The 27529-nt window shown below is 44.6% G+C and overlaps 1 protein-coding gene across 5 annotated transcripts in view; it reads right to left on the bottom strand.

Moving 5' to 3' along the window:
* The window catches only part of USP3 (ubiquitin specific peptidase 3), a 48416-nt gene extending 26067 nt beyond the window's left edge, over positions 1-22349 (bottom strand). The window contains exons 1-3 of one of the 5 annotated variants that reach the window (XM_071568813.1): positions 22140-22349; positions 6057-6117; positions 3553-3684 (exon numbers count right to left, since the gene is read on the bottom strand). In XM_071568813.1, coding sequence (XP_071424914.1) covers positions 3553-3684; positions 6057-6117; positions 22140-22230 — 284 coding nt within the window. In that variant the 5' untranslated portion in view covers positions 22231-22349. Of the gene's footprint in view, positions 1-3552; positions 3685-6056; positions 6118-16975; positions 17182-17331; positions 17670-18184; positions 18204-19122; positions 19290-22139 lie in introns of those variants that run through there. The other 4 variants (XM_071568816.1, XM_071568815.1, XM_071568812.1 and 1 more) reach the window with 4 other exon arrangements.
* Between the last annotated feature and the right edge of the window lie 5180 nt (positions 22350-27529).

Raw genomic sequence — 27529 nt, 5'->3', positions numbered from 1 at the left:
TCAATAAATATTAGGGTCCTTCTAACAGTGGAAAAGTAATTGGAAGATTCACTTAAAATCAAGACAAGCTTCTTCTATTTCTCTTTTTAATGGGCAGGTTACTTAAACCACCTCTCTTGCAACACTGAGAACTCAGCACTACCACCTGAAATAGCAGCACTGCCACCAGTCTATTCTGGATAAACCAAGTAAACAGAGTAAGTAGCAGTTTATATTTTAGTAACTTAATTTGCTAAGCCCACAAACCTTAGAAGCAAATTGCTGAGAAATGACATCCTATATGTGAATATGCCATTCAAAACAGATGTTTAATTGATCCCTCAGCATTATCACAAATTAACAGAACACCTTTTTGCACACAACAGCTGCACAATATGCTTTAACAGCAATGGTACAGAACACATTCTCTGCCTTGCAGAGGGTCCCTTGTATGGCTTAGCACAGTATTTTCCTCCCCACACGCTCTATTTTTAGTACTTCTGCTACCTCCAAGGTCTCCTCTGGCCCCAGTGCTTCTCCAATGGCAGCAAGCCAGGGAATGTGTGCACTGCTCTGGGAAGACCAATGCCCAGTGCCGGCCCTGGCAGGGGGGGCACAACTTCAGGCTGTGTCTAAAAGCCCTGACTGGACTGGAAGAATTACAGGACAGGAAAACTAAGAAAAATCAAGTTTCCCTAGTTGCATTAACACTTTCTTAAGAGTAAAATAAGAACTCAAGTTTTACTGTCTGCACAAAAGGCTTTTTACTGTCTTTAATTTTCACTGACTGTAGAATGCAAAATTCTACTGAGTAAACTCATTTTTCGATGCTCATGTACCAGCACAGTAAGTCTGTTTTGGTTTTTAGATAGAAACACCACCACAAAAAGGAAGAGCAGAGAAGAGTTTTCCTGACAGTAGTTTATTTTTACACCAGCCAGGAACACACAAGGAGACTAATGGGGAAGAAATCTGACCTGCAAACTGTGTCTGAGATTAAATGAATGCAGGAAATACATTATGCAAATATACAAACAGGCCAGCCTTTCTTCTGCTGTGACAACTGTCTGTGCAGTTGCACGGAGAAAACAAATTTCCAAGAGTGCTCTTTCCGGAGAGCAGGGCTCTTACACTATCACTTTACCTCTCAGGCACAAAACCCCACTAACCCAGCAGGAGAAAGTCTTACATGAGAGTCTGAAGACAAAAAAGATCTGTACTTCTGTCAACTCTGTGTTTAGTACTTTACAACTAACTGAAAGGCTGGTTACCTCCAAAAAGCGGGATTCAGGACTCCCTTTGTCTCAACAGTGAAGGTCTCAAATGTAATTTAATCTGAGGGTTTAGTATTGCACTCTGTCTCAAAAGGGGCCAAAGAATCAAGAGAGGTATACTGTAATAATGAATAAAATATTAACATTCCCTCAACGTTTCCACTGTGAAGTCTAAGCAGGTGAATAGGAGGACACAGAATAACAACCAGAACCTTCTGGAAAGTAAATCCCTAACTGCCCAACACTTAGTGGTCCCTCAAACATGCCTGTATTTTCAAAATACTACCAAATCCATATATACAGTAAAAACCTCATCTCAGATTAAAAAATACTAAAAATTAACTACTGCCCCACCAGAATTGCAGCATTTTCTTTTCAAAGCTGTCCTGAAAGCTTGTCATTACATAAAAGAAAACATGCACATCTAGACTTGCACCTGAAATGCAATTTCAGCAGACTGCTGGATCTGGTTTTTGTTTACAGCAAGACTGCATATGAACTAGAAATGAAAACTGAATAAACCATGGTGGTTTCAATACTCATGTCATGTCTCTTCCCCTTGGACTGATAAGAATGGTTAAGGCAAACCCTGGACTGTGCTTTTGTGACTGCATGTCAGTTTATGACATGGCCAAAGAAAAGCACAGGATCAAATGCCACCTTCTTAAAAAGAGCCCATCCAGGTCTCATCTCTAATATCATCATGCAAGCTGAGGGACAGCAACTTGGGATCCACAGGATAGAAGTGGAACAAGAGTATTCTACTCAACTCTGTACAGTAAACTAAACTGCGAAAAAAAATACAAAAGCCAGCACTGCAACAAAATATCTCCATTATTACTGCAGTAGAAGTAAAATTCAATTAAGTCTTAGGATGGTATTTTCTGGATTTTCAAGTTAAGGCAGCCCACACTGCTAGCATAAAATATTAATCTTTACACGACAGTTTAATTTAAAGAAACATCCTTGCATAAACATAGCCCTGTCTTCTGCACTGATGTCCACACTAAGTAGACACACAGCATTTATAAATCCGTTCTCCACAGGAGCTCTAATTCATTCACCTGCTTTAACTGGCAGGCACTGTTTGCCACAGTCCCCACAGCACTGTGTGAAATAAAGGGGCAGAAGCTGCTCTGAATGTTTCTGCTCCACCCTCATACAGCTCAGCTCATTGTGTAACAAATACAGGGATCTTTCTCTGATTGTCAGGTGGGAGAAACTGAAATACCCGAAAAGAACGCAGAGATAAACTGCTTCTGAAGCTTGTTCAGCTCCACATTAGCATAAATATATATAGATATATAATGTGCAGTGAATTGCTCACAGCAGGAACTCCCCAAGGCACACCGCCCTGCCATTTAGTTCCACTTCATCCCCAGATGACTGTGACTGCAACAGAGAGACAACACACACTGAGCTGCCTCCCCTCTGTGCTGCCTCAAATATGCTGTGAGCACCAGTGCCCTCCCCAGTGCATGGCCACCTGCTCCTCACTGGCACAGCTGGTGGCAGCAGAGCCCACAGCCCCCAGTTTGCTGCCAGCAGTTCCAGTGCCCACACTGGGTCAGCAGAGGCTGGGACTGGCTGGTGGAACTTAGCAAGCCTCAGCACGTTGGGTATAGTATTTGTCATAATGAGATACAATGAAGACTTCAAACACCCTGCTAAAATTCCTCCACAGATTATTACCTTCAGAATGACTACAAGACAGGTCATACTTCAAACAAAACAAAAAGCCACAAGATAGAGCTCAGTGGCTTCCTGGACTAACTGGGAAAGTGAAATTAGCTTCCCACAGCTGTTCCAATGCTGGTAAACTGTGCATATGAATCACCTAGAAAAACTTTTTCTTTTCTGATGTTTGCACACAGAGGCAGATAAAAATGCTGGTCATTGAAATAAAACATAAATAAAAGGGAAATTCCCATCGCAAAGCTACTTCAACCTGTCTTCTGTGCGTAACACACCTACAGCTGCATGTGCCATCTGAGCAGCTCCCAACAGCACACCAACCTGATTGGAAGGAGTAACTACAACTGAACAGCTTTTGCAATTAAAAGGTTAGGTCTCAACACAGCTCAAAGCAAACAGAAGCAACTCCAAACATCACACAGCACTTATTTCAAAAAGTTTCTGCTGTTTAAGCCATTTGACATGTGGGAGTTCAGCCACAACCAGTCTGGAAGTCAAGAGATGGAATGTTCAAAACTATGTGCAATAAAATGCTCCACAAGAGCCTGAAGTTTTCACCTTGTAGCATGTAAAACGTTGTCAAATTACACTGTTTAGCCCTTACCAGTATGTACTGTAACTACTGCAATCCATACACACAGTATGCTGAACTTTCTCTTGTTTTTCTGTTTTCTTATGATTGGTCATAGGAATCTGTGCATCTTCATAATGCTTTTTTGCATGGCCATTCACATATCTAAAATAAATGAAAAACAAAAAATATTATACTTTTGAACAGCTAATCAATATTCATTAAAACATTATAAGAAACAAGACATCCAGTATTTTATACAGGCATTAAAAATGCAATTCACCTGCATGAAAACACTGGTTTCACTTTTTAACTTTTTATCCCTTTACTCTCTCATGTGGTCTCCAAATTAACCTCTCCATCTCCTTCCCAGCAACCACACACTGGCATCCTTGTACCTACATCCTCCCTACAGCTCTACTCCCTCTGCCACCCAGAACTCCTGTTTGGGCTCACTCTGTGTTGTAGTTTGGGATTATTATGTAAATTCTCTCCCCTGCCACTTAACTGCCCAGGCCAGCAGTTAACAAAAGAAGTAGTTAACTGTTGATCGCTGGGGTGGGGGCAGGTTTGTCTCTTTTGGGGTTTTTTTGGATATTCTTCCCAGTCTTGGCTTGGCGGAACGCGGGAGTGGGGGCTCCGAGGAGGCAGCTGCCCTGCTGGTTACTGCTGGGGCTTTCCTGGCTGTCTCGCTGCTGCTGCCTCCCCCTGACTGCTTTTTCGGGCCGCGCTGCTGCTGCTGCTGCTGCCTGCCTTGGATTTGCTTTTGGTTGCTCGTACTTTTCTGCTTCTTGGATGGGGAACACAGGGGGAAGAGACGGAGTCCATCTGAAAGCCCACTGCTCGTCTGTCTCGCTGGAAAGGGACTGAAACTCACTCTGCAGCCAGCCGGGCTGTGACATGGACACTTAAGTATAACTTTTCCTCCCGGAGGAAAACCTGCTGGGTTTTTTTGTTGTTGTTTGTTTTTTTTTCTTTCTCTTGTGGTGTTGGGGAAGTGGGTTGCACTAGTCTGTGTATATATATATATATATATATAGCAGTTATCCTTCTTGTATTAAAATTCCTTTTCTTAAATTTGATAAAGAGTGGTGTGATTATCGTGGAGGAGGCCCCTCCCCTGCTTGTGGGTAAAACATTTTGTTTTTTTCCCCTCAAACCGAGACACTCTGACAGTGTGCTGACCACCACACAAAAGCACACCCATTTTCAGAATAATTTAATATTAATAATATTAATATTCAGCAGCATTATTTAATATTAGTCCTGGAGCTCGTGAATCTGCAGGGCTCTAAGGCTTGGGGTTACAATAACTGGAAAAGCAGTTTTTAAATTCTACAGCTCTCTTGCTGACACAATGAGCATTTTCATGCATTTGAGATACAAGAAATTAAGCATTTTTAATAAAGAAAAAAGTGTCATTACAAATGCAAGAGCCCTAAATCATTAACACTTAGAAATGCATGGCTGGGCCTCCTCCATTCTTTGCTTGCTGAACTCAGCACAAATAACTAACTGACTGCACACAAGAAAGCCCATATGTGGACAGTAATAATTTTTTTTTAGGATTAGTAACTACTAAAATATTCCAAACTATTTATTTCACATCTTCATATAACGTGAAGTATCTCGCCCTCTCTTAGCTCTCACCCAGTATAAACTTATAAAAAAAATGAATAGAGAAAAGAACGTTTAGTGTTGAAAACTCTGAATAAGACACATTATTAAAATTGTGACACTTGCTGCTATCCAGATCAAAGAAACAAAAGCTGGAAATTATTCAATTCACTTCAAAAGACAAAGTTTAACGATGCTTTCCCAGAACAAAAGCACAGATGTTACCCAACAGATAAAAACACTTTCACATCTCAGATACTAAGTGTCAGCACTAACTGTACCATTAATATGTACACCTCAAAGACTCGTGTAGCAGCAAGTTTTCTGAAATTATTCTGACACACAAATAACAGCGGTGACTATCATTCCTCTACAAATTCATTTGGTGTACTCCAATTAATGCAGGCAAAAAAAGCAGGTGTAGTCTGAAGGAATTCTGATGGCACCAGTTCTTACGTGTTATGCCAATAACTTTAGTTCCCAAACTACACTGCAGGACATTATTTTCTGTTTAAGCTGGAGAGTTGCTGTTCCTCTCAAAACAAGCTGTGCCAACTTGTGGTTTTCCAGCAATTCTTATTGGGTTAATCTTATCACAACAGAAACATCTTTTACAGAATGGAACTTTACAATAATCCACTAAATTGCTCAGTTCAGCAAGTGCCTGGAGAACTGACAAACCACATTTACTGTCCACTCTTCTGTAAAAAAGGAAACAAACCAATCCTCCATATCTGGAGTACAATCTCTGGATTCTCCTAAGGTAGCAAAGAGCCACATTAAGTAGAACATACAATGTTAAAGAAGGTAACGAGAAGTTTCTCTCAGAGCAATCTTGAATGAACTGCCTCGAGTGCAGCACCAAGGGAAAACGCTGAAGGTGCCATGAAGAGCTGTGCCCCCCAACACTTTGTACCCACCTTCCACAGTGCACACTGGAACACGTCAGACACACCCAGGGGCTTTTATTTGAGCGGCACACTAGAAAAGATGGAAAAAACCTGTCAAGTGCATGAAATCTACTGCATTTTAAAACACAATACAGAAATAGCAGAAGGACAAAAACAGTGGTAAACTTTAAAAATTCTTCTTTTGGCTTTTAATGAGGCATCTTAACACAGGAAAAAAAGGCACCTGTGTTTCATTAAACTTGCTGTATCAGAAACCATTTTAAAGAAGGTGCTGCAGGATCTGATAAGAATCACCCAGAATAAATTACAGTGCAGTGAGTGCAGGGTAATGCACAGCATGGACTGCCAGGCTGCCATGCTCATTAGGAAATCGCCCATAAGGACTTTACCCTTTAAGTCAAACACAACAAGTGGAAGTTCAAAATGTCACTCCAGACATCACGACATGCCACCTAAGCTTTTAGCTGTCCTTTATGCCTTGAAATTTTAAAACATGGATGTTTTAAGCTAAAGGGATTAACCAACAAAAACCCCCCACAAAACAAACAAAAAAAAAGAAAACCCCACAAAAAACCACCTCAGCAAATACTAAAACACAGGTGAAATGCCATCCCAGGGAAGTCACAGAAACAGGACACTCCAACTCCAATTCCAGGCCTGGTTGGTTACTGAAAGACGGATGAGATGATACACAACACTTGTATCTGAATGAAGTAAAACTGTTCACAACTACCCTTGACCACAGAATTCACAGAATAACATTACACTTTCAAATACCCAAGTAATATGATGACAAAATTAAAACAGAATATGAAGTGCACTTCTGCAAGGCCAGAAAACAACAATAAAATACAGCTTTTGATGATTTCAAAAATACAAAAGGATATGACACCACATGATCTCCTACACACAGTACATATCAAACTGCTAAGAGCAAAGACTACCAGAGCAAACCAAACTAAAAGCAGCAGCTTCTTTATCAAATTAAATGGTAATTAAGAAGTGAGAAAGAGGTCAATTTTAAACAGGAAAGAACTGTCCAGCTTTTATTTAGAAGGGCAAATATACTTTTCCACCATCAGATTTCACATTTTCTATTTAAATCATATGAAAAAACCCAGCTGCACTGCTTCTTAAACAACTGTTTTCTTGATTTGAATTAATTGATACAAATACTTCTTTTATTTCAATACACAGGCCAAAGGAATGTTTAAAACTAAGAATTTTACCATGTTATGTAGAAAAAAAACACATTACCCAGGAATACTTTCTGAAGTAACTACTTTAAGCTCTCTAGTAAAGACTCCAGAATTGCTTTCTTCAGCTGCTTTCCTTGAAAAACACATTTCTGACATCCCTGAGTTATCTGGGTTTGGTTCTCCAAACCCCAATTTTCCCCTTTCTAAAGCTGATGGGTTCCCACAGCTGTGAGGGTAATCATACAATACAGAGTTGTCTTGGTTTGAGGGGAAAAAACCAAAATGTTTACCCACAAGCAGGGGAGGGGCCTCCTCCACGATAATCACACCACTCTTTATCAAATTTAAGAAAAGGAATTTTAATACAAGAAGGATAAGTGAGATATATATATATATATATATATATATATGTAAACAGACTAGTGCAACCCACTTCGCCAACACCACAAGAAAAAAAAAAGAACAACAACAAAATCCAGCAGGTTTTCCTCCGGGAGGAAAAGTTATACTTAAGTGTCCATGTCACAGCCCGGCTGGCTGCAGAGTGAGTTTCAGTCCCTTTCCAGCGAGACAGACGAGCAGTGGGCTTTCAGATGGACTCCGTCTCTTCCCCCTGTGCTCCCCATCCAAGAAGCAGAAAAGTACGAGCAACCAGCAGCAAATCCAAGGCAGGCAGCAGCAGCGCGGCCCGAAAAAGCAGTCAGGGGGAGGCAGCAGCAGCAACGCGGTCAGAACCAGTCAGGGGGAGGCAGCAGCAGCCACGTGGCCAGAAAAGCAGTCCGGGCACAGCAGCAGCGAGACAGCCAGGAAAGCCCCAGCAGTAACCAGCAGGGCAGCTGCCTCCTCGGAGCCCCCACTCCCGCGTTCCGCCGAGCCAAGACTGGGAAGAATATCCAAAAAAACCCCAAAAGAGACAAACCTGCCCCCACCCCAGCGATCAACAGTTAACTACTTCTTTTGTTAACTGCTGGCCTGGGCAGTTAAGTGGCAGGGGAGAGAATTTACATAATAATCCCAAACTACAACACAGAGTGCAGCCAGGTAGGGCTGGTTTTGTTTATATTCCAAGTCAGAAAAGTGGAAGAAGTTTGTCTAATCTAACCCAAATGTTATCAAGAAAACCAGCACTTGGTACTGGCAAACAGAAGGGAAGGGAAAGAGCTTAAAGAGCCATCAGCAGTTAAAAGTGGGCTAAGGGAACCACCTGTCTAACCTGATACAATTGTATATGCTTGAATTAGACAAACTGAAAGATAAAATATTAACCAGAAGGAAACAAGCGCCAAAAACCATTAAACACAGATCAAGTGCTGTGTGAACAAAGCACTACCCACACCTTCCTTGCCAGGGACACAATGCAGCCTTCCTGGCATTGAAATCCCAGCAGAAATTTCCCACTTGGAAATAACATTTTTGCTTTCACTATGTTGCTTCCATCTGTGGAGGGGCCTGGTTCTCAACCAGTAGGTGAAAGCATTATGATGGAAACAACTATTCTTACTTTCCACCCTGCACCAGACAATCATAATTTCACATTCAGGTACGTAAATACCTGCACTGCTTGTTTGTCAAGGGTTAAATTATACTAAAGTAGTGCTTATCCTACAGGTGGAAGGGCTCTGCACGAGGCCAGCAAACAAGCCCAACTCTGCACAAGGCCAAAAAAACAGCATCCAGTAAAATTTTCCATCTTTCATATCAGGGAATAAGAAAAGATGGCTCATTTGTTTACTTCAACTTTTAGGAAGAATTTGCTCCAATTGCATTAGAAATGAGATTAGTTTATCTTCTGCACAAACATCTCCACCCACAAACTCAAATAACACTGAAGTGACTCCCACTAAGATGAAACACAGAATCCAATAATCAATTTGTGACCTATAATTGCACTGTTCTGAGAGAATTACACAATTGATTTTTCAGAATGTTGCTGAAGATTGCACTATGTATTTCTCTGCGGTTGGCTCAGTAGATACCTTCATTAAAGCCGGGCTCTGGAGGTATTCCTCAGTTCAGACCCTGGAACAGTCACCATCTGCTGCTTAATAAACCACATTAGACTGAAGTTTCAGGCGTCAGTCAGGACGCTGTCAAGGGAGGCAAAATGGAATGCACATCAAAAGCAGTCACTGCCCTGAATTACTTCTAATCTACATTAATGGTAGACAGTTTGGCTTCATCTGTAAGGGAACTGCAGGTTATTTCTTTGAGATGTGGCACTGACATGAAGGCACTGGGCTCAAAAGCAGGCCAGGACTGAGAGAGAGCCACCCCACAGCAAATCTCTCTTCAATTCAAGGAACACCACACAGCCTTGGGAGTTGGCCCTTAGAACAGACTTGGGTGTTCTGGACTTTCAGGTCAGCTACCCTAAATCATGAGGAAAGATTCTCCAACTCATTTATATAGGTATGAATTTATTGTCTCAATAATCAGTATTCCAATTGGGATTTGGGGCTTTTTTGTTTGGTTTTTTTTCCTTGTAGTGGTATTTAATAAAAAAAGTGTGCACTAAATTAGCATCCTCTACTTTGTGTCAAAGATACGCTCAAACATTTTAACCATATTAAAAAAATTATCTGTGTTTGTTACAGATTACTTAGTGGTACACAGGCAGCCAAGGAACACTGGCTGCTTTCTCAACTTGAACAAAAGTGGCTACTAAAACAGTCACCAACTGCCTCATTCTGCTGCATTTTTAGAATTGCTGCAAGTGGTGGGGAGAAGATGACACTGACCTGTCAAAGAAAAGGGAAAGCAAATCTGCAATGCCAGAGTCCTGTCTCAGGCAGTGTCATTTGCCACTTTACATCAAAATCATCTTATTCAGACGCTCAGAAACACTATTTTTCACCATGCAGTAGGAAGGGGACATACTGTCTAAATTTTAGAGGATGATTTCTGTAAGTGGAATCATTGGTTACACAGCCTACAAATCCCTGTGTAAATGGAGCCTCAATCCATCCCCAGGAGAGCTAATCCCCCTGTGTACAGACTCATACATAACTATGGAACATTCAGAGCTGTCCCTCCAGCTTCCACTTTCCATAAATCACTCGGGTAACTCTCACTGAGTTATGTCAAGTAGAATGAGCAAGATATGGCTAATCAGTCTGGCATTCTCAGCACAGGGTCCCCACCCACCCCATCCCACCCTCATGATCACGCAAACGTGCACTTTGCAAACTTGACTTTTGTTTTTTCTTACAGCAAACTGACTCCAAATGCAGCCCTGGAGAAGCAGGAACACTCCTGGCCCTGCATTTGCTGCAGGACAAAGATGCAGATTCCCACTTATGGCCATTCACAGCTGTCTAAAGGTACACAACCAAGCTGTGAAAGGCAGGGGTTGCTGACAGCACTTGCAGAGTCGGACACTGGCAGTGCAGAAAAGCAGCAGGAAGAGGAGGAGACACACAGGAGGCAGGTCTGTAAGGCAGCCAAGCTCAGGGAACTGCCCCGGGCAGTGCCCACCCCAGGGCTGGCACAGGCACAGCCACCACAGCAGGCCAGGCTGGTGACACTGCCAGCACAGCACCACAAGTGGCCTGAGGCCAGAGCTGCTGCACAACTGTGCTTACAGCAGGGCCTGGAAACAGTCCTTTGCTGCAGCACTGAAGAAAAGGCCACGAAACAGCAGCATAGTAAGAGCTATACTTGGGGTCTTCTGAGAAAATCATGTTGAACAGAAACAACATTAGGGACACTAAACTATTCTAAATAGTCTCCAGAGCCCCTAAAGCAGCCTGGACTCTGCTCCCAGAAGATGCTGCAGCAACAGTTCTCACTCCTATAATTACAGGGTGCACTGCAGAAACACCATGACCTGCACAGACACTGCCTGCCCTTTGCTCAGTTCAGTCCATGCTCTCACAGTGTGGCTCAGCTGAACTGGGAAAAGCAGTCACTGCACTCAGCATCTGCACCAGGAGCAATATTCACACAGTTGTGGCAGCACTGGTGTTCTGACACTGCTCAGCAAACTGTCCCACCAACACCAGCACACAGATATGCCACATACATGCTCTATGCATGCATGTGTGTATATACACACGTGTGAATCAAAAACACTCAGAAGGACACTGTTAGAAGACATGGACTACTTTTCCTTTCACATGACTTTAACTTACTTTGCCTAACAAACCCTCAGTGCCCTGTTTGATTGAGATTTGACAGTAGGCTCCTCAAAAAAACCCTGAAAATTGCAGCAAAAAGAGCTGGGCAGTCTCCATTACCAACACAACGAAGAAAACACCAGCAACAATCATCATACCAGAATGGGAAACTCCTTCTTTGTAAAACTCAGTCCTTCTGTCTATGACACACCTGGCCTAAGGAATCAGACTAAAAGCTGCCTTCTCCAAAGATCTGAAAGGAAAGGTGAGAGAAATTTGGACAGAAAAATCCTGGGAAACAATCAGAAGTGGTGAGAATACAATTATGCACAATCATTTAACCAAAATTATACAAACCCTTCAGTAATAACATCTCAAATGCAAAGATTTTCAGTCATGGGATTCAGAGCATTTCTCTGAGATCTCATTTCCATTTTACAGACTGAAAAACAGAAAACAAGAGATTGAATCATTTACCAAAAGAATTTTATCAGCATAGATCAGAACTGAGCTTACTACCTCAGTACACCTTAGTGCTTTAAATCCCTTTGCAGGGAAGGGTAGGATATCCCAAAACTCACCACACTACACAAAACTTGCTAAGGTGACTTGCCAAAACGGCTCTGAATTAAACACCTCAAAATGCCCATATATAATATAACAAGTACCAGGTGTCAGAGTCATCTAGGAAAGCTGGTATTTTAAGTAAGGAATTGCTGAAGTTATTAACCTATGAGGATTATCAGTAAGACAAACAGGCTGGATGTGGTCCCTCCTCTGGGCTTACATGCTGGAGCTGCAAAATGTTCTGCCTACTCATGGAATTTCCAGCTCCAGAACTCCCACTGGATGCAGGCACAGCAGGCTCTTCCCAGACCAAACAAATCAGCTGAGGAATTTCCCCAGGAATCCCCATTCATTCAAGATGTGAATGTCCCAATGCACACACCTCCTGCCCTTGGAGGACCTTCTTTCCAGATTACTCCTAAATGCTGGGGGAGGAATGACAGTTCCTTCTGAGGAAGACAGCACTTCCCAAGACCAACTCCTGCTTCAGGGGAACAGTGTAACAAGGCAAGAGAGAGTGTGGCACTTTAAGCAAGGCCAGCAGTTCCAGCTTTTCCACATCCATGCACTGTGTATTCCAAATCCACCATATCAAACACACTGTTGTTAGAATTGAAGCTGGAACAGAGAATTTTCCAGTAAAACAAACTGACCAAATCACAAGCTTGCAGGGCCATGTGCACTCCTTCCCTCTGGCCTATAAACTTGGTTATAAAGCATTTACAATCAAACAGCTTCTCAAGGTAAATATTACAAGTCTTCCTTATCACAGAACATCAGTCAAGACTGCAGGATGAGTGTATATTTGCAGAATTCACTGGCATAGAAAACACACTTTATTGCCAGAATCAAAGAGGCCTCAAAGAATACAGGCATCCTCCAAGGTACATCAGCACTTTTACCAGCAGCATGTGAAAATCTGTAACAGGCAATATAAGTTACTCAGTACGTATTTATTAACACAACTGATCATGTTCCCAGGTTTTCACTTCACATTCATTTGTGTATTTAAAAAGGCAGTTCCTACAAGTACACATACAAGCTTTATTATTGTCTGACCCTGTTGTATGTTTGCATTCAGAAGGAATCAAAAATACAGAAATGAATATCTCAGCTGAACCTGATGGTAAAATCCTAAGACAGGGCAGGCCTCAGCACACACAGAAGTGCAGTAAGAATGCCAGCACTGCTTTACCATCGAGGAGCAGGCTCTCAATCTTAAACACAATTGCATGTCTGTGGCTGTTGATTGGGGTTTTTTGTCTGGGGTTGTGGGGGAGGAGGAGGGCAGTGTTTAAGGTGTACATGCAGCTGGTGAAATACCTGCTCCACATTTTAAGAAGGCCAGTGAATTCCAGATGAGTAACTGTAATGAGAGTCAGGTGACTGACAAAGGAAGGATGTGTTACAGGAGTGTTTCTTAACCTTTGAGAAAGCTAAAGCCCCACTGGAGACAAAGAATGTAGGAAAACAGAGCATTAACAGGCTTTGGAAACTAGAGACATGTTGTCCACTTATGAGCTAGTTGGTTTTACTGCCTAGGTTTTAAAGAGTACTCCCATTTGTTTCCACACTTCATTTCACATCTTTCTATCCTACCCTCAGCCCCACAGCAAGAGGTTTGAAAGTGCACTGAATTTGTTCTAAACTCTTTGACATGGAAAAAATAATCTGTTTAACAGTATTTTACATAAGTTTCATTTGTTAGACATCGTTGTTGCCTGTTTTAGCAAAACAGCATTGTAGTCAAAACGAAACCAGACAGAAGGGGAAAAGGTTTTTAATTACACTACTTAAAACGTTTTGTTTTAAAATCAGCAAACACACCGTAACTAGAGAAAAAAGTAAGAAAATGTGAAATTTAAATTACATTTACATCAAAGCAAGAGAATTTACAAGGAAGCAGGGTTCCTGGGAAGCACTGCTAAACATAGCAAAGTGTTAAACCCTTCTTTCACAATGAAGTCTCAACAGTATCAAGTGTTAACCGGACTCAAATCACACTCAACTGGAAAAGAATTAAGACTCCAAAGAACATTTCAAGAAAGAAATAAAGAAACCACCAACCTTCACTTACAGCTGAAACCCCCCCAAGTTATTTCCTCTATTACCTTTCAGCCAAAAGCAGACAGATGAAGTTTTTAGTGAGAAAAAAGTCATTCAGTGGTGGTGTGTGAATCCTGTGCTCCTGCAAACCTGTACACGTGGCTGCTCCTTCCTGTACCAAACAAAAGCATTTCCCAGCCTCATGCAACAAATATCACAGATGGTTACAGGGAACCACCTCCACTTACAGTGGAAAAACAGGTATAATGTAGACATACTAAAGAACAACTGAGTGAGAACACAAACCACGGGGAGGTGAACTTTTGCCAGAGTAGGTAGGTTAGTGCAGTGCCCAACACATTCCCAAGGCCAAGGAATGTTTGTGGGAGCCCAACGGGAGCAGCTCCATCCACATGAACAGCCCTCCCTCGCTGGCTCCAGCTCGGCATTTGGATTACGCAACCAGAATTCCACACTGGAAAACGCGGATGTTAAAAAACGAGTGGTTTTTATTTGCTGTAATGTGACCACAGCAGTGGGAGAGCGCACGGGGGGGAAGGAAAACTCCCCTCCAGCAGCAGTGAAAAATACACATTATTATTATAATATTTTTAAAGGAAGAAAAAGAAGTCCAACATCACAGACAGGATTATTTTAATGAAAAAAGTGTCCAAAAGCATTTTTAAAAGTATTATTGCCTCTACTTCTCCTTTATATTCTAAGACAAATTTTTAGTTGTTTGGCTGCTCTGATAACTAATTAACACTTAAATTTAAAAACATACATACACACATATTTTAAAACAGAATGCTTTTAGCCCTCACAGAAAACCAGATACTGTTCCTCAGTGTAGTACTAGCATGTCAGAAAAAAAAAAGTTAATCTTTATGTTCGAGTAAGACACACAAATACCCATTTTCACACAGCAGCCAGCAAAAACACAGCAGAGCCAACAGTGTAACATCATTTTTAAACCCTTAAGGACAGGAATCTTCTGGGGTCACTGAGCAATCAAAAGGAGGCCAAAACATTCAAGCTGGAAATAGGAGAGACAAGTCAGCAAGAAGTCTTCTTGCTTTCTTTATATAACCCAGTACTGAATCTATTCATAGTCCCCCCTATTGAGTTCCTGCTTCCCCAATACCAGCAGAACACACATTACTAACCATCGCTTTGGAATCAAAAAAGAAAGAAACCGAATGCTCAGTGGACAAAAACATTACCAAACTAAAAACATGAACTCAAGGCTAAAAAAAATAAAGAAAAATGAAAGAGTGATGACTATTTTGAGAAAATGCACTTATTTTGACACAGACAAGCAGATGCTCATAGGAATTACCATGAAAATTCGGTACTTCCCTGTTTGGAATGGATAAGGACCTTAAACCCCCAGCCCAAAGCTGAGGTGCCACTTTGCCCCCCAGCACCACCTCCCTGTCCTGCCAGGCTGCCTGTGGGCACTGCAGTGCATTCAAACGGGAAATAAAATCTGCCACAGAAATCTCTGAGCTGCGTCTGCAGGCTCCAAAATTACGCAAGATATTCCCAGGGGGGTAAAACAACCCAAGCACTGGAGCATTGTTTGCACACACCAGATGAGATTGCCAGATGTAAGTGTACTCATCACATCAGTTTAACACACCCCCTTATAATCAATGAAAAGAATTGTTAAGGACACAAAATCTGACACTGCTCCCATCCCAAGGGCACCATAAAGCAATTAAAATAACTCTAAACTGTTTCTTCCAAGAACATCAGAATATAAATTGGAACAGCCTTAATTAGTTTTCAGATCTAAATTTCTGATTAAGTTGCACTTTCTAGCCTCCATGGATTATTTTAATTCATAGCCTTTAACCACTTCTTATCTAGGTAATGAATGTTTGTTAAAGCAGAAAGCAAAGCATGAACAGGTTACCCAATGAAGGGAGTGGCCCTGATCAAATGAGAAATGGCTCAAAGATCAATTTCACTCCAAACACTGGGTCTGAAGCTTTCACTCTGTGAACACAGATGTGACAAAAAAATATTAACTGGTCAAATAACTCTGTCAGCCTCAGCACCTTGAAACCATCAGAGAAATAAAGAATAATGCACTACACCTACATACCTTGCAAGGCTTGGGAACGGCAGGTGAAAACTGTCCTGCTTAAATTTAAAGCAGCTGTAATGAGATTTGCCCTGAACTGTGGCCACATTCGGAGCCGCCATGCACAAGGAGTGTCTCACCTGCTGCCACAAAGCCTCAGACCATCCTGTCTCCTCAGTGGGTGCACTCTGAACAGTCAATGCAAAACACTGGAACAGGCACAAGTAAAATTTGTCCTTCCAAGTATACCATCAGAATAATCATGAAGATTAGATCTAGTTTCTCAATAAAGGCAATGTATTAAGTGCCTACTTATTTCCTCCGAAGCATCTCTTCCCTCAACTAATGTTCAAGCCTTGTGATGCATTGCCAGTTTGCTGAGTATAAACAAATTTTTGAAAGAAAACATATAAAAAATTAATCACCATCAGTTTCAGTTTACTGCTTTTAAAATATATTAAGTATATTAAAACAAAGAGGAGTCTCTTTTTGTTGTAATTAAAAGGAAATTTAAGTCTATCTTATGAGACCAAAATGAAGACTTTCACCCCATCTCAAAAAACAGGCAACAAACCCAACAGAATCAGTCCCAAAGCGCTGTGCTCTGTCCCACAGGTGAAGGTAACTACTAATAACCATACGCTCAGCTCACACATCAGTGTCTGAATCAATTAGAAAAAAATAAATTACAACTTTAAGGAAAACAAGACTGAGTCTAAAAAAAAGTCTATTAAGCTTTACTTAAAATGACAGCCAGGGAATGAATCTAAGGAGAGAGAACAACCCACACAGGAGAGTTACTCACAAGCATTCCTGCACTGCAGGGACCCAGAGAAAAAGATGAAAGACTACCCTACTTTGAAATTAAATTTAAGTGACTGAATTAAAAGGGGTAATTTTTTTTTTACATACCTGCTTTGTCATTTAAGTTTCAGAATGATTCTGGCAGTTTCCAGATGCAGGATGACAAATAATCCTCACACAAACAATATGTTACACCCACACACTGTCCACAAGCTTACCCTGAACTGACATGCTGAGGACTAGACTGAATTTTTCTTACTAAGAAGGCCCTACCTACCCCTCTCCAGTTCCAGCAAGTTTTCCCTCCTCCTGTTTTCTAGTAATCATGGAAAATCACGGAAAGAAAGACTAAATAAGGACCTCCAGTAACAAAGCAAACAAGACACACAAATACGCATGGAGAAGAAACACTAACAAGCAGCTGGGAGGGAAAGGAAAGCCAAGGGAGTTAAAAGTCTGTGTACCTGAGCTTTTGCAGTGTGCTTGTTTTGGCACTGCCCACACCAGAGCAGTGCCAAAAATCACAGTGTGGCAGAATGCTGTTACCCACCCCAGTGAGAGGGGACAAAACCTCCTGGAGGCAGGGAGGGCAGGAAGCAGCAAGCAAAAAAACATGCAAAGCAGCCTGACCCAGCGCAGTCATGTTCCTGAAAGTTCTCCTCCTCAACCCAAAACACGTGGTCTCCCATATAAATAAAACATTCAGGGATGTTTGGGTTATTCTGAACTAACTGAATTTATTAAATATTTTAGTCACTTCTAAACACAGAAAAAAAGAGTCATTAACTCAGCATGGGGATTTCCACCACAATCATTGTTCACGAGGCCTCAAACAGCTTCCTCATGCTGGCTCTACTCTTTGATGGTTCCAGCCTCACCTCCAAATGGCACACACAATACATGGTACTGACCACCCATGCAATTATTCAACTCATTCAACACAAGTCAGAATGCAAGAAACAGATGCCAGGCAAATATATTTAGCTTTTGCAGGAAATACCAGTCTATGGCCAGAACTGCTCTTCAATACCTAACAAAATGAGGCTATTTAAGGAAAAAACCATATTCAACTGACAGTGATCTGAAAAGCAACAGTTTTAAGCATATTTCAGAAGTGCAATTCCCCTAAAAAAAATAAACCAACAAAGAAAATCCCAAACAAACAAAACCCACAGAATCTCTGTTTCAGCAGACACAATCCCATGTCTGCAGCTGTTCTTCTAAAAAACAGAAGTTCACATTCTGCATTGAACCACCAATGAGTCCTGTGAGAACAATCAACGAATCCTCAACCACGTAGAAATAAATTAGGAAAACCTCTTCAGACTTCCACAGGTGTGCTGGTCAGAAGAACGTCATCTACTGCGGTTTGATGAGTCTGTGAAAAGCTGTTGAGAAATAACCACATCTGAGCTGCTCCAGACTACTTTTGATAATTACATGATTTGCACAACAGTGCTGAAGGTGTGGCACATCTTACAAATCCAACAGATCCAGTCTGTGACACTTTGCAGTTCCTGCCAAGGCCTCCAGCTACTCTGCTTCTGACTTCAGCAGAAGTTTCAGAAACGAAAGTGCTTGGAAAGGCTGCACTCTAATTGGAATTAGCAGACATCTGCATCCAGCATTTCATGTGACAGCATTGATTAAAAGCCATTTTCAGTTTCTGCACACTTTATATATTCATCTCCTCCTGAATGCCCAATTACAAAAACAACAAACTGTCTCTGGATCTGCAGAGAAATCATTCTCTGCTCTCTTTTGATATTCCTGAAGCTTCTCAAAGCAGATGCTGCTTTCTGCACTGCTCACTGCACAGAGCACTGACCGCATTAAATACTCAGGGAAAGCAAAACCAGTTTTTAAACAGGGGTGGCTTAAACTCTCAGACTTCCAACCTCCTCAGCAGGAACATAACAAATCATAGAGATGCTCAAAAATCAACATACAGCATTACTTATTCATTGACAGCAAAAACATTTGTACTCGGATCAAAACCCTTGTTGTCAATGCTTCCTCTTAGTGCTTTTTTATAGAGTCTTCCTCCACCACAAGCCCTCCAAAAGAACCCTGGCCAGCCAGCTGTCAAGGGGAACTGCTTTAGGCCAAAAGAGCAGTTAAGGCTGATGCTTGTGCTCCACGCAACTCAGTAAAGCTGGCTTCCAAACACCAGCACCAAATGCAACACTCCTCCATCACACAAGGACACAACATTCCATTTCAAATAACAACATTCAAAAGTGTCTCCGCATTACCTTGTGAAATAACTGCTGCAATCCAAGAGTTTTTGGGAAGACAAGCAAAAGGTACTTAACCAAACGTGCATCACTCAGCACGGCAACTGCAGCTCCTCCAATCTCAGACACACCAGATAATGATAAAAATAGCCCCTTGCAGTCTGAACTACGCAGCTCTCCAACCTATCCTGCAATGTTTTGCTACACTACCACTGGCATGTCAGGTGGCTGCCAGAAGACTTCCTGGATCACCATCCTCTGCTGGATAATTTGATATCCAAACAGGAACAGGACCGACAACAAACTCTGAGCTAGTTTAAGGCAACGTACTTGATGAGAGAGGCCTTATAATTACAGACTGCAGAAAATTCCCTCCTAAATGCTTTTCTCCAACTGACAGACTACCACCAACAAAAAGAACTAAAACCACAGAACTTTAGAAATGGCATCAAAATTAATAGGAAATGCGTGAAATTTTGACTAGGTATTAATTTTTACATGGTATTTTCTTTGTTTAACTTTACCAGCTTACCAGCAAATAATACACAGCATTTACTGCGACTTGACATAAATCAGTATTAGGTATCTTTAAAAAAATAATGTCATTAAAATGCATACAAATTAGAAAAACACAATACTCTACATATTACTAGGGAGTTAATGTAACAATAATACCATGTTACTAGCTGCAAGTGAGAAGTGAGGCATACCAGTAGAACCATACCAGTAGAAATGCAACAATTGTTTTGAGAAAGAACCATTTTCATTTGTTTTAAATGACCAAGAGCCTGCTGTTTGTTCACTGGAATGTTTTAAGTTCAACGTACCCAGCTTTTTCTCTAGCCACTTGTTAAGATTTCCAAAGTTACTGAGTACTGTGTGATTTATCTTAATTTTCTTTCAAAGCATTACAAACAAAAAACTCCCTCAGATATGGTCCCTTCCTCCTGCCTCAGAGCTGGAAAACAAACCAGCTGACTGCCCAGCACCTGGGTCTCCCTGGAAGTGCCGCCTGGGGAGAAACACCTCTGGACAACAAAGAAAAACCTGTTCTTTGTCGAGAAGCAGAAAGAACAACAGTGTCCTGCAGCTGTAAAATGGCTTTTTTTTTAAGCTGGGAAGTTATATTAATACCTCAGCATATACTTTTAGTTTTGGCACTTTTATCTTTTTTAAGTTCTCAGAAGGGTGGTTCCCTACTGCCACATGCTTCTGGTTGACAACTTTGCTTACCCTTGATATTCCTAAGATAACAGACTTCTTGTAAACAGAGGTTTTTCTGTCAGTAAAGAAACATTAGGGACACGTTTTCCTGTGCTACTCTTTTATTTCCAATCATTTCTCTGCATGACCGCGCTGCAGAGCGTACACCCTCTAAATCCGAGGCACTACCGAGAAACAAAACTGGTTTCGCCGAAGGAAGCGGCACTGCTACTACACCTTGGCTCCGGAACCTGCAATCGGAGAAGCAGCTGGACAAGCACAGCCTCCCCACGCCGAGCACCGAGACAAAGCACAGGCAGCTCTCCCTTAGAGATAAGGGGCACCTGAAATTCTCGGTCCTTCCTGATGGGCCACTCCAAAGGAGGTTTCTTTCCAGTGCCCACCGGCACAAGCTCCTCTAAGCCTTAAACCGGCCTGTACCTCCTTTCATACTGAGACAAACTAAACGCGACTGCAGCAAACAAAACCACACACCAAAATGCACCGCCAACACCTGTGCGGGAGCGTGTGGGGATCCGTGAGAAAGCTACCTCTGAAACACCTTTAAAGGAAAGCCTCTGAGCAAACAGCACCGTGCAGTATCGCTGGCAGGATAGATTTCAAAGGCGGCAATTTGCGTTATTAAATCAAAGAGCACAGTACTAAAAACAGACGACTTGTACAGCGATGCCCGGAGCGCACTGCCCGCCGGGCCGGGGTCCTGTTCGAACGACACTCTTCAAAGTTCTCGCAGAAACATATATTCAAAAAAAACCCCAAACCCCAACAAAGTAATCTCCGGCGGACTTGCAGCGCAGACTGGTCCCAGTGCGGGGCAGCCCCTCCACACACAAAAGCAGCGGACACGGGCCCGCGGGACAAAGTGCGGGCCCGCCCCGGCCGGGGCTGCGGGGGAAGCGGTGCGGGAGAGCGGGGGAGGGAGGGGGGGACAGGAGAGCGGGGGGGGACGGGACAGGAGAGCGGGGGGGGGGGGGGGGGACAGGAGAGCGGGGGGGGGGGGGGGACGGGACAGGAGAGCGGGGGGGGGGGAATGGGACAGGAGAGCGGGGGGGGGGGGACGGGACAGGAGAGCGGGGGGGGGGGGGGACGGGACAGGAGAGCGGGGGGGGGGGGGGACGGGACAGGAGAGCGGGGGGGGGGGGGGACGGGACAGGAGAGCGGGGGGGGGGGGACGGGACAGGAGAGCGGGGGGGGGGGGGGACGGGACAGGAGAGCGGGGGGGGGGGAGCGGGACAGGAGAGCGGGGGGGGTGGGGGGGGGACGGGACAGGAGAGCGGGGGGGGGGGGAGACAGGAGAGCGGGGAGGGGGGGGGGACACGGGACAGGAGAGCGGGGGGGGTGGGGGGGGGACGGGACAGGAGAGCGGGGGGGACAGGAGAGCGGGGGGCGGGGGGGACAGGGGGGCGGGGGGGACAGGAGAGCGGGGGGGGACGGGACAGGAGAGCGGGGGGGGGGGGGGACAGGAGAGCGGGGGGCGGGGGGGACAGGAGAGCGGGGGGGGGGGGGGGACAGGAGAGCGGGGGGGGGGGGGGGGGGCAGTAGCGGGGCCGGCCGGAGCTTGGGGAGGGAGGGGCCGGAGCGGGTCAGGAGCGGGCCCGAGCGAGGCCCCCAATCCGCACATACTGCCCGGGGCTGCGGGGGACGCGGGGCCGGAGCGCAGCCCCCTCCTCGCACACCCGGCCTGGCCTACCCGAGGGTCTCGCGGAGCGGCTCCGGCGCCGCCGCTGCCCCCCCACCCCGGTCTCCCGCCGCCGGCGGAGGACAAAGGAACGGCCGGGCCGGGTGGGCCGCGCCGCGCAGGCCGCACTCACCGCTACAGCACCAGGAGGACGGCGAGCCCTGCGGGAACTTGGCGGAGTCGGGCGCGATGCAGACGCTGGAGCCGAGGTGCGGGCACTCCATGGCGGCGCGGGCACGGAGCGGGGCGGGCGGGCGGCTCCTCGCGGCGCTACAGCGGCGGCGCCCCGCGCACCACAGCCATCATAGGCCCGGCCTCCCGCTCCGCTCCGTGCTCCGCGCCGGGCTTTGCGCCCGGCCCGGCCCGGCCCGGCCGGTCCGTGCGCTCCGCCCCGCGCTTTGCCGACAGCCGGGGGAGGGGGAGTGCGGGGCCGGAGGGGAGTGCGGGAGCCGGAGGGGAGGGAGGGAACGGTGCAGTGCGGGTGGGGAGGGAAACCTGTGATGGGCATGGACACCTGGGGGTGGAGAGGGACACCTGTGCTGGACATTGACCCCTGTGCTGGACAGGGACACCTGTGGGTGGGCAAGGGCACCTGTGTGGTTCTGAGCAGCCAGGTCTCACCATCCCAGCACACACCTGTGTTTGTGTGCAGTGCCCACCATCCCAGCACACACCTGTGTCTGTGTGCAGTGCCCATCCCAGCACACACCTGTGTCTGTGTGCAGTGCCCACCATGCCAGCACACACCTGTGTCTGTGTGCAGTGCCCCCATCCCAGCACACACCTGTGTTTGTGTGCAGTGCCCACCATCCCAGCACACACCTGTGTTTGTGTGCAGTGCCCACCATGCCAGCACACACCTGTGTCTGTGTGCAGTGCCCACCATGCCAGCACACACCTGTGTTTGTGTGCAGTGCCCACCATCCCAGCACACACCTGTGTCTGTGTGCAGTGCCCATCCCAGCACACACCTGTGTCTGTGTGCAGTGCCCATCCCAGCACACACCTGTGTCTGTGTGCAGTGCCCACCATCCCAGCACACACCTGTGTCTGTGTGCAGTGCCCCCATCCCAGCACACACCTGTGTTTGTGTGCAGTGCCCACCATCCCAGCACACACCTGTGTCTGTGTGCAGTGCCCACCATGCCAGCACACACCTGTGTCTGTGTGCAGTGCCCATCCCAGCACACACCTGTGTCTGTGTGCAGTGCCCACCATGGCAGCACACACCTGTGTTTGTGTGCAGTGCCCACCATCCCAGCACACACCTGTGTCTGTGTGCAGTGCCCATCCCAGCACACACCTGTGTCTGTGTGCAGTGCCCATCCCAGCACACACCTGTGTCTGTGTGCAGTGCCCACCATCCCAGCACACACCTGTGTTTGTGTGCAGTGCCCACCATGCCAGCACACACCTGTGTCTGTGTGCAGTGCCCACCATGCCAGCACACACCTGTGTCTGTGTGCAGTGCCCACCATCCCAGCACACACCTGTGTCTGTGTGCAGTGCCCATCCCAGCACACACCTGTGTCTGTGTGCAGTGCCCATGCCAGCACACACCTGTGTTTGTGTGCAGTGCCCACCATGCCAGCACACACCTGTGTTTGTGTGCAGTGCCCACCATGCCAGCACACACCTGTGTCTGTGTGCAGTGCCCATCCCAGCACACACCTGTGTCTGTGTGCGGTGCCCACCATGCCAGCACACACCTGTGTCTGTGTGCAGTGCCCCCATCCCAGCACACACCTGTGTTTGTGTGCGGTGCCCACCATGCCAGCACACACCTGTGTCTGTGTGCAGTGCCCACCATCCCAGCACACACCTGTGTTTGTGTGCAGTGCCCACCATGCCAGCACACACCTGTGTCTGTGTGCAGTGCCCACCATGCCAGCACACACCTGTGTCTGTGTGCAGTGCCCCCATCCCAGCACACACCTGTGTCTGTGTGCAGTGCCCACCATGCCAGCACACACCTGTGTCTGTGTGCAGTGCCCACCATGCCAGCACACACCGTTTGTGTGCGGTGCCCACCATGCCAGCACACACCTGTGTCTGTGTGCAGTGCCCCCATCCCAGCACACACCTGTGTCTGTGTGCAGTGCCCACCATGCCAGCACACACGTGTTTTTGAGCTGTCAGTCCCACAGCTGCCTCATGTCCAGCCTCCCATCACCCTGTTCTGGCCCTTAAGATGGAGTGTTGTTTGAGGTCATCTTCTGTCTCTGAGGATTATTTGCAAATATGGTTCCCTTACATTTCAGATTTTTTTTTCAGAGAGTTATATGGCCTCGAATCTCATTTGTCACTGAATTTCCTACTGTGTGACTATAATCTTTAAGTTGTAACAAAAGCAGAGCAGTTGTCTCTTTCCCTTTCAAATAGAGCAAAAAATTCCACCAGCGTAATACCTATAAAAGTGGGGATTTTTTTTTAATCTGTGGAACTGTGATTCTTCTGCATATGAGGAGTTTTAGACCCTTTCTCTTATCGTAAGAAATGTGAGAAACAGAACTTTGCCCTAGGTTTTGCCTGTTGTGTGACCTTTGTGCAGACCTGGAAAGCATCTCTCTCAAGGTATTTTACAGAATTTCCCCGGAGAATCTTTTAGAAACTGATAGATCTCTGTGGATTTTCAGATTAGATACTTTTAAATATCCATAAGAAAGATGTCTTGGTGGTCACAAATCTCCTTGGTAGGACATTGTTCCTCACTCCCTTTGTTCCTTCTCACTGTGTTTACACAAGGGAGAAAAATCCAGAGTGTGAAAGATCCAATTCTCCACAGCATCAGAAACTACTTTGATTACACTCCATGGAGATAGTTTGTGTTTCTAGCTGTGCAGTTAGAAGCAGAATTAGGTAATAAATCCCAAACTATGAATATAATGGAAAAATTATCTTGACACAAAACCATGGAGCTTCCTCACATATCCCCTGTTCTTCAAAGTTGTCATATTTGATCAGTGAGGTAAGTAACATTCCCAACATGTATTTTACAGGTTGTACAGATACCATGTTTATATAGTTTTCTAATAAATCTTGTATAAATAGAGCAAAAATTGGCTGTGAAGACAATATTTAAATTTGTTTCATGCAATACAACTTTGATATACATCTGAAAATTACCTATACAAATTTAAGTAGCAGAAAGGTGGTCATGTTTGTAGCGAAGGAGTCCTTTTGTTTACTCTCTGTTCTCTGCCACAATGCATGATGAAGGCAGACATTAAATGAAAGCAGCAGTTTGACTCCAGTTGCTTGCTGTCTTTTCTATTCTCTTGTTGTGCCCCACCCATCCTCACACAAACAATAAGGAACCTCAACTAGTCCTGCTCTACTCACTTTTCCCTTGTACCAGTGTCACTTGGCCTTCTCCAACTAGTATTCTGCAACCAGAGTTTAACCAAAGCAGTTCTCATCTCTCTGTGGGTTATGTTAGCAGTGTATTTGGTCTTTCAAAAGAAAGGAAGCTGGTTAACAAGGATTAAATATGGTAAAATCAACATGTTTATGTACTTTTGGTTGTTTGGTTTCATTTTAGAGGAGAACCGATTGCTTTCCTAAGCAAACAGGATGAAAGTCTGGCTCAGAAAAAGTGTGGCCTTGCACAGACACATTGTGGATTTCAGAAGAAAGACATCCTCAAAAATGGCTAGAAATACAAGGCCTGTGTCCTGCTTTCTCTTAAGAGTTCCTCTTTTTAGTCAGAAGGATCAAAACTTGAAGATTTCTCAAAGGAAAAAAATACATGGCTTTGGTTTAATTTAAGAAGCCTTTGAACATGACTTATTACATTTATTTTAAGATGCAACTTAACTTGAAATACGAGGCACAAAGAAAAATGTCCCTTCTCCCCTGCTGTGGCATTATTAAGATCCCCATGACAAAAGAACAAAAAGTACTTGAAATTACAAGGATGTTGGGAGGGGCTGCATAACTTTGCTAAGCACAGCATTTCCTGGAAATAGAACTTCAAGTAGAACTTCTCTAGGCAGCATTTAGCTGTGAAAAACTAATAAATCAAAAGGTATCAGCTTTTGATGGAGGCCCTTCATCCTCCATCCCTGATGTTTCCTGTCCAGGAACCAAAACCATCCACACTGTGACACCTTGTTCCTTTGCAAAATAATAATAGAGTTCTCTGCCCTCTTTCATGTGTGGCTTTATAGCTATTCAGTGAAAAGTAAAATTTTGCACAAAAATTTGCATATTGATTTGTTTTAGTTGCCATGACCACAGCAAATGTGGTAGCCTTAAAATGTTTTTTTATCTTTAGTTGCCAAGATAAAATACTTAAGTAAGGATGATTTGATCTGTTTGGAAGTCACAATACACAGCAGTTGCCACATATGTGAGGATGCATAAGGACAAGTGTATTTGTAATGCAACCTCTTTCCTACTGAAAAATAATTGACCACTAATGCTGCTCTGAGTGCTCAGATCTCCAAAGCTTCACTTACAGCAACAGTAGTTTTAATTGGCTTGCAGTGAGCCATACATGTGAAATGCAGAGCAAAAACTGGAGTAGCTCTACGTATCATTCTCCTTTTCAGTAAGATTTCTTCAGTACAAATCTCTTAGTTTTGAACTGGAGTCTCATCCCTTGCTCCCACCTTTCTTCAGAGTAATTTAGATGATAGCTAAGATAAATCCTACAGGCATGCTCGTGAGTGCAATCAGTGCAGAAGAGGAGCTTGTGACTTAGGATTATAAATTAGAAATTTCTATTTGATACAGCACATCATCTCTACTACAACAGAGATGATTCACACAGCGTCCTCTTTTGGGATATGTGTAGTCATTAATCTGTGCTACAGGCTCCACCGAAGAGCATCTGAGCTTAGAATTTGGTCATGAGTTGGTTCCGTTCCTACATACTAAGAATTTACAGTGGAAAAGTTTGCCTGGGGAGTTCTGCTGTATTCCTCAGAAATAAAACCTGTGGTCTTAAGTATTTGAAAACATTACCTTGCCTCCTGTGTATATGAATTATATTATGGTCTAATGGTACAGTAGCGGCATTTTCCCTGTGATTTTGGCTTCCTTCACAGTCACTAGATGAGCACCACTCAGTGGATCAAGTGCAGCAGATTGTTGCCTTAGGTGATGTTGTAGTTTGGAATTATTATGCAAATTTTCTCCCCTGCCACTAACTGCCTGTGCCATTAGTTAACAAAAAGAAGTAGTTACCTGCTACCATCTTCTTCTTGATCGGTTGGGTGTGGGGCAGGCTATCTCTTTTGTTTTTGGGGACTTTTCCAATTTTTTTAGCTGGGCTGAACGCAGGAGGGTGCCCTGGGGTAGAGGAGAAGCCGTTTTCTGGCTGCTCCTGGCTGCTCCTTGTTGCTGCTGCTGCTTCTTGGTGAGCCGCTTCTTTTCTCCTTGCCACGGCTGTTCTCCTGGTTTCTGCATTTGGGGTCCCGGCCTCTGCTCCGGTCTCACCGCTGCCTGCACCGTCACGGCCTGCCCGCCCCGGCTGGGGCAGCGACCCAGGAGAGAGAGGTTTGCAGCTGCTTTGCAGGA

This window comes from Pithys albifrons, chromosome 13, assembly GCF_047495875.1.
Source record: "Pithys albifrons albifrons isolate INPA30051 chromosome 13, PitAlb_v1, whole genome shotgun sequence".
NCBI lineage: Eukaryota > Metazoa > Chordata > Aves > Passeriformes > Thamnophilidae > Pithys > Pithys albifrons.
This window is presented reverse-complemented; position numbering and strand designations above follow the sequence as displayed.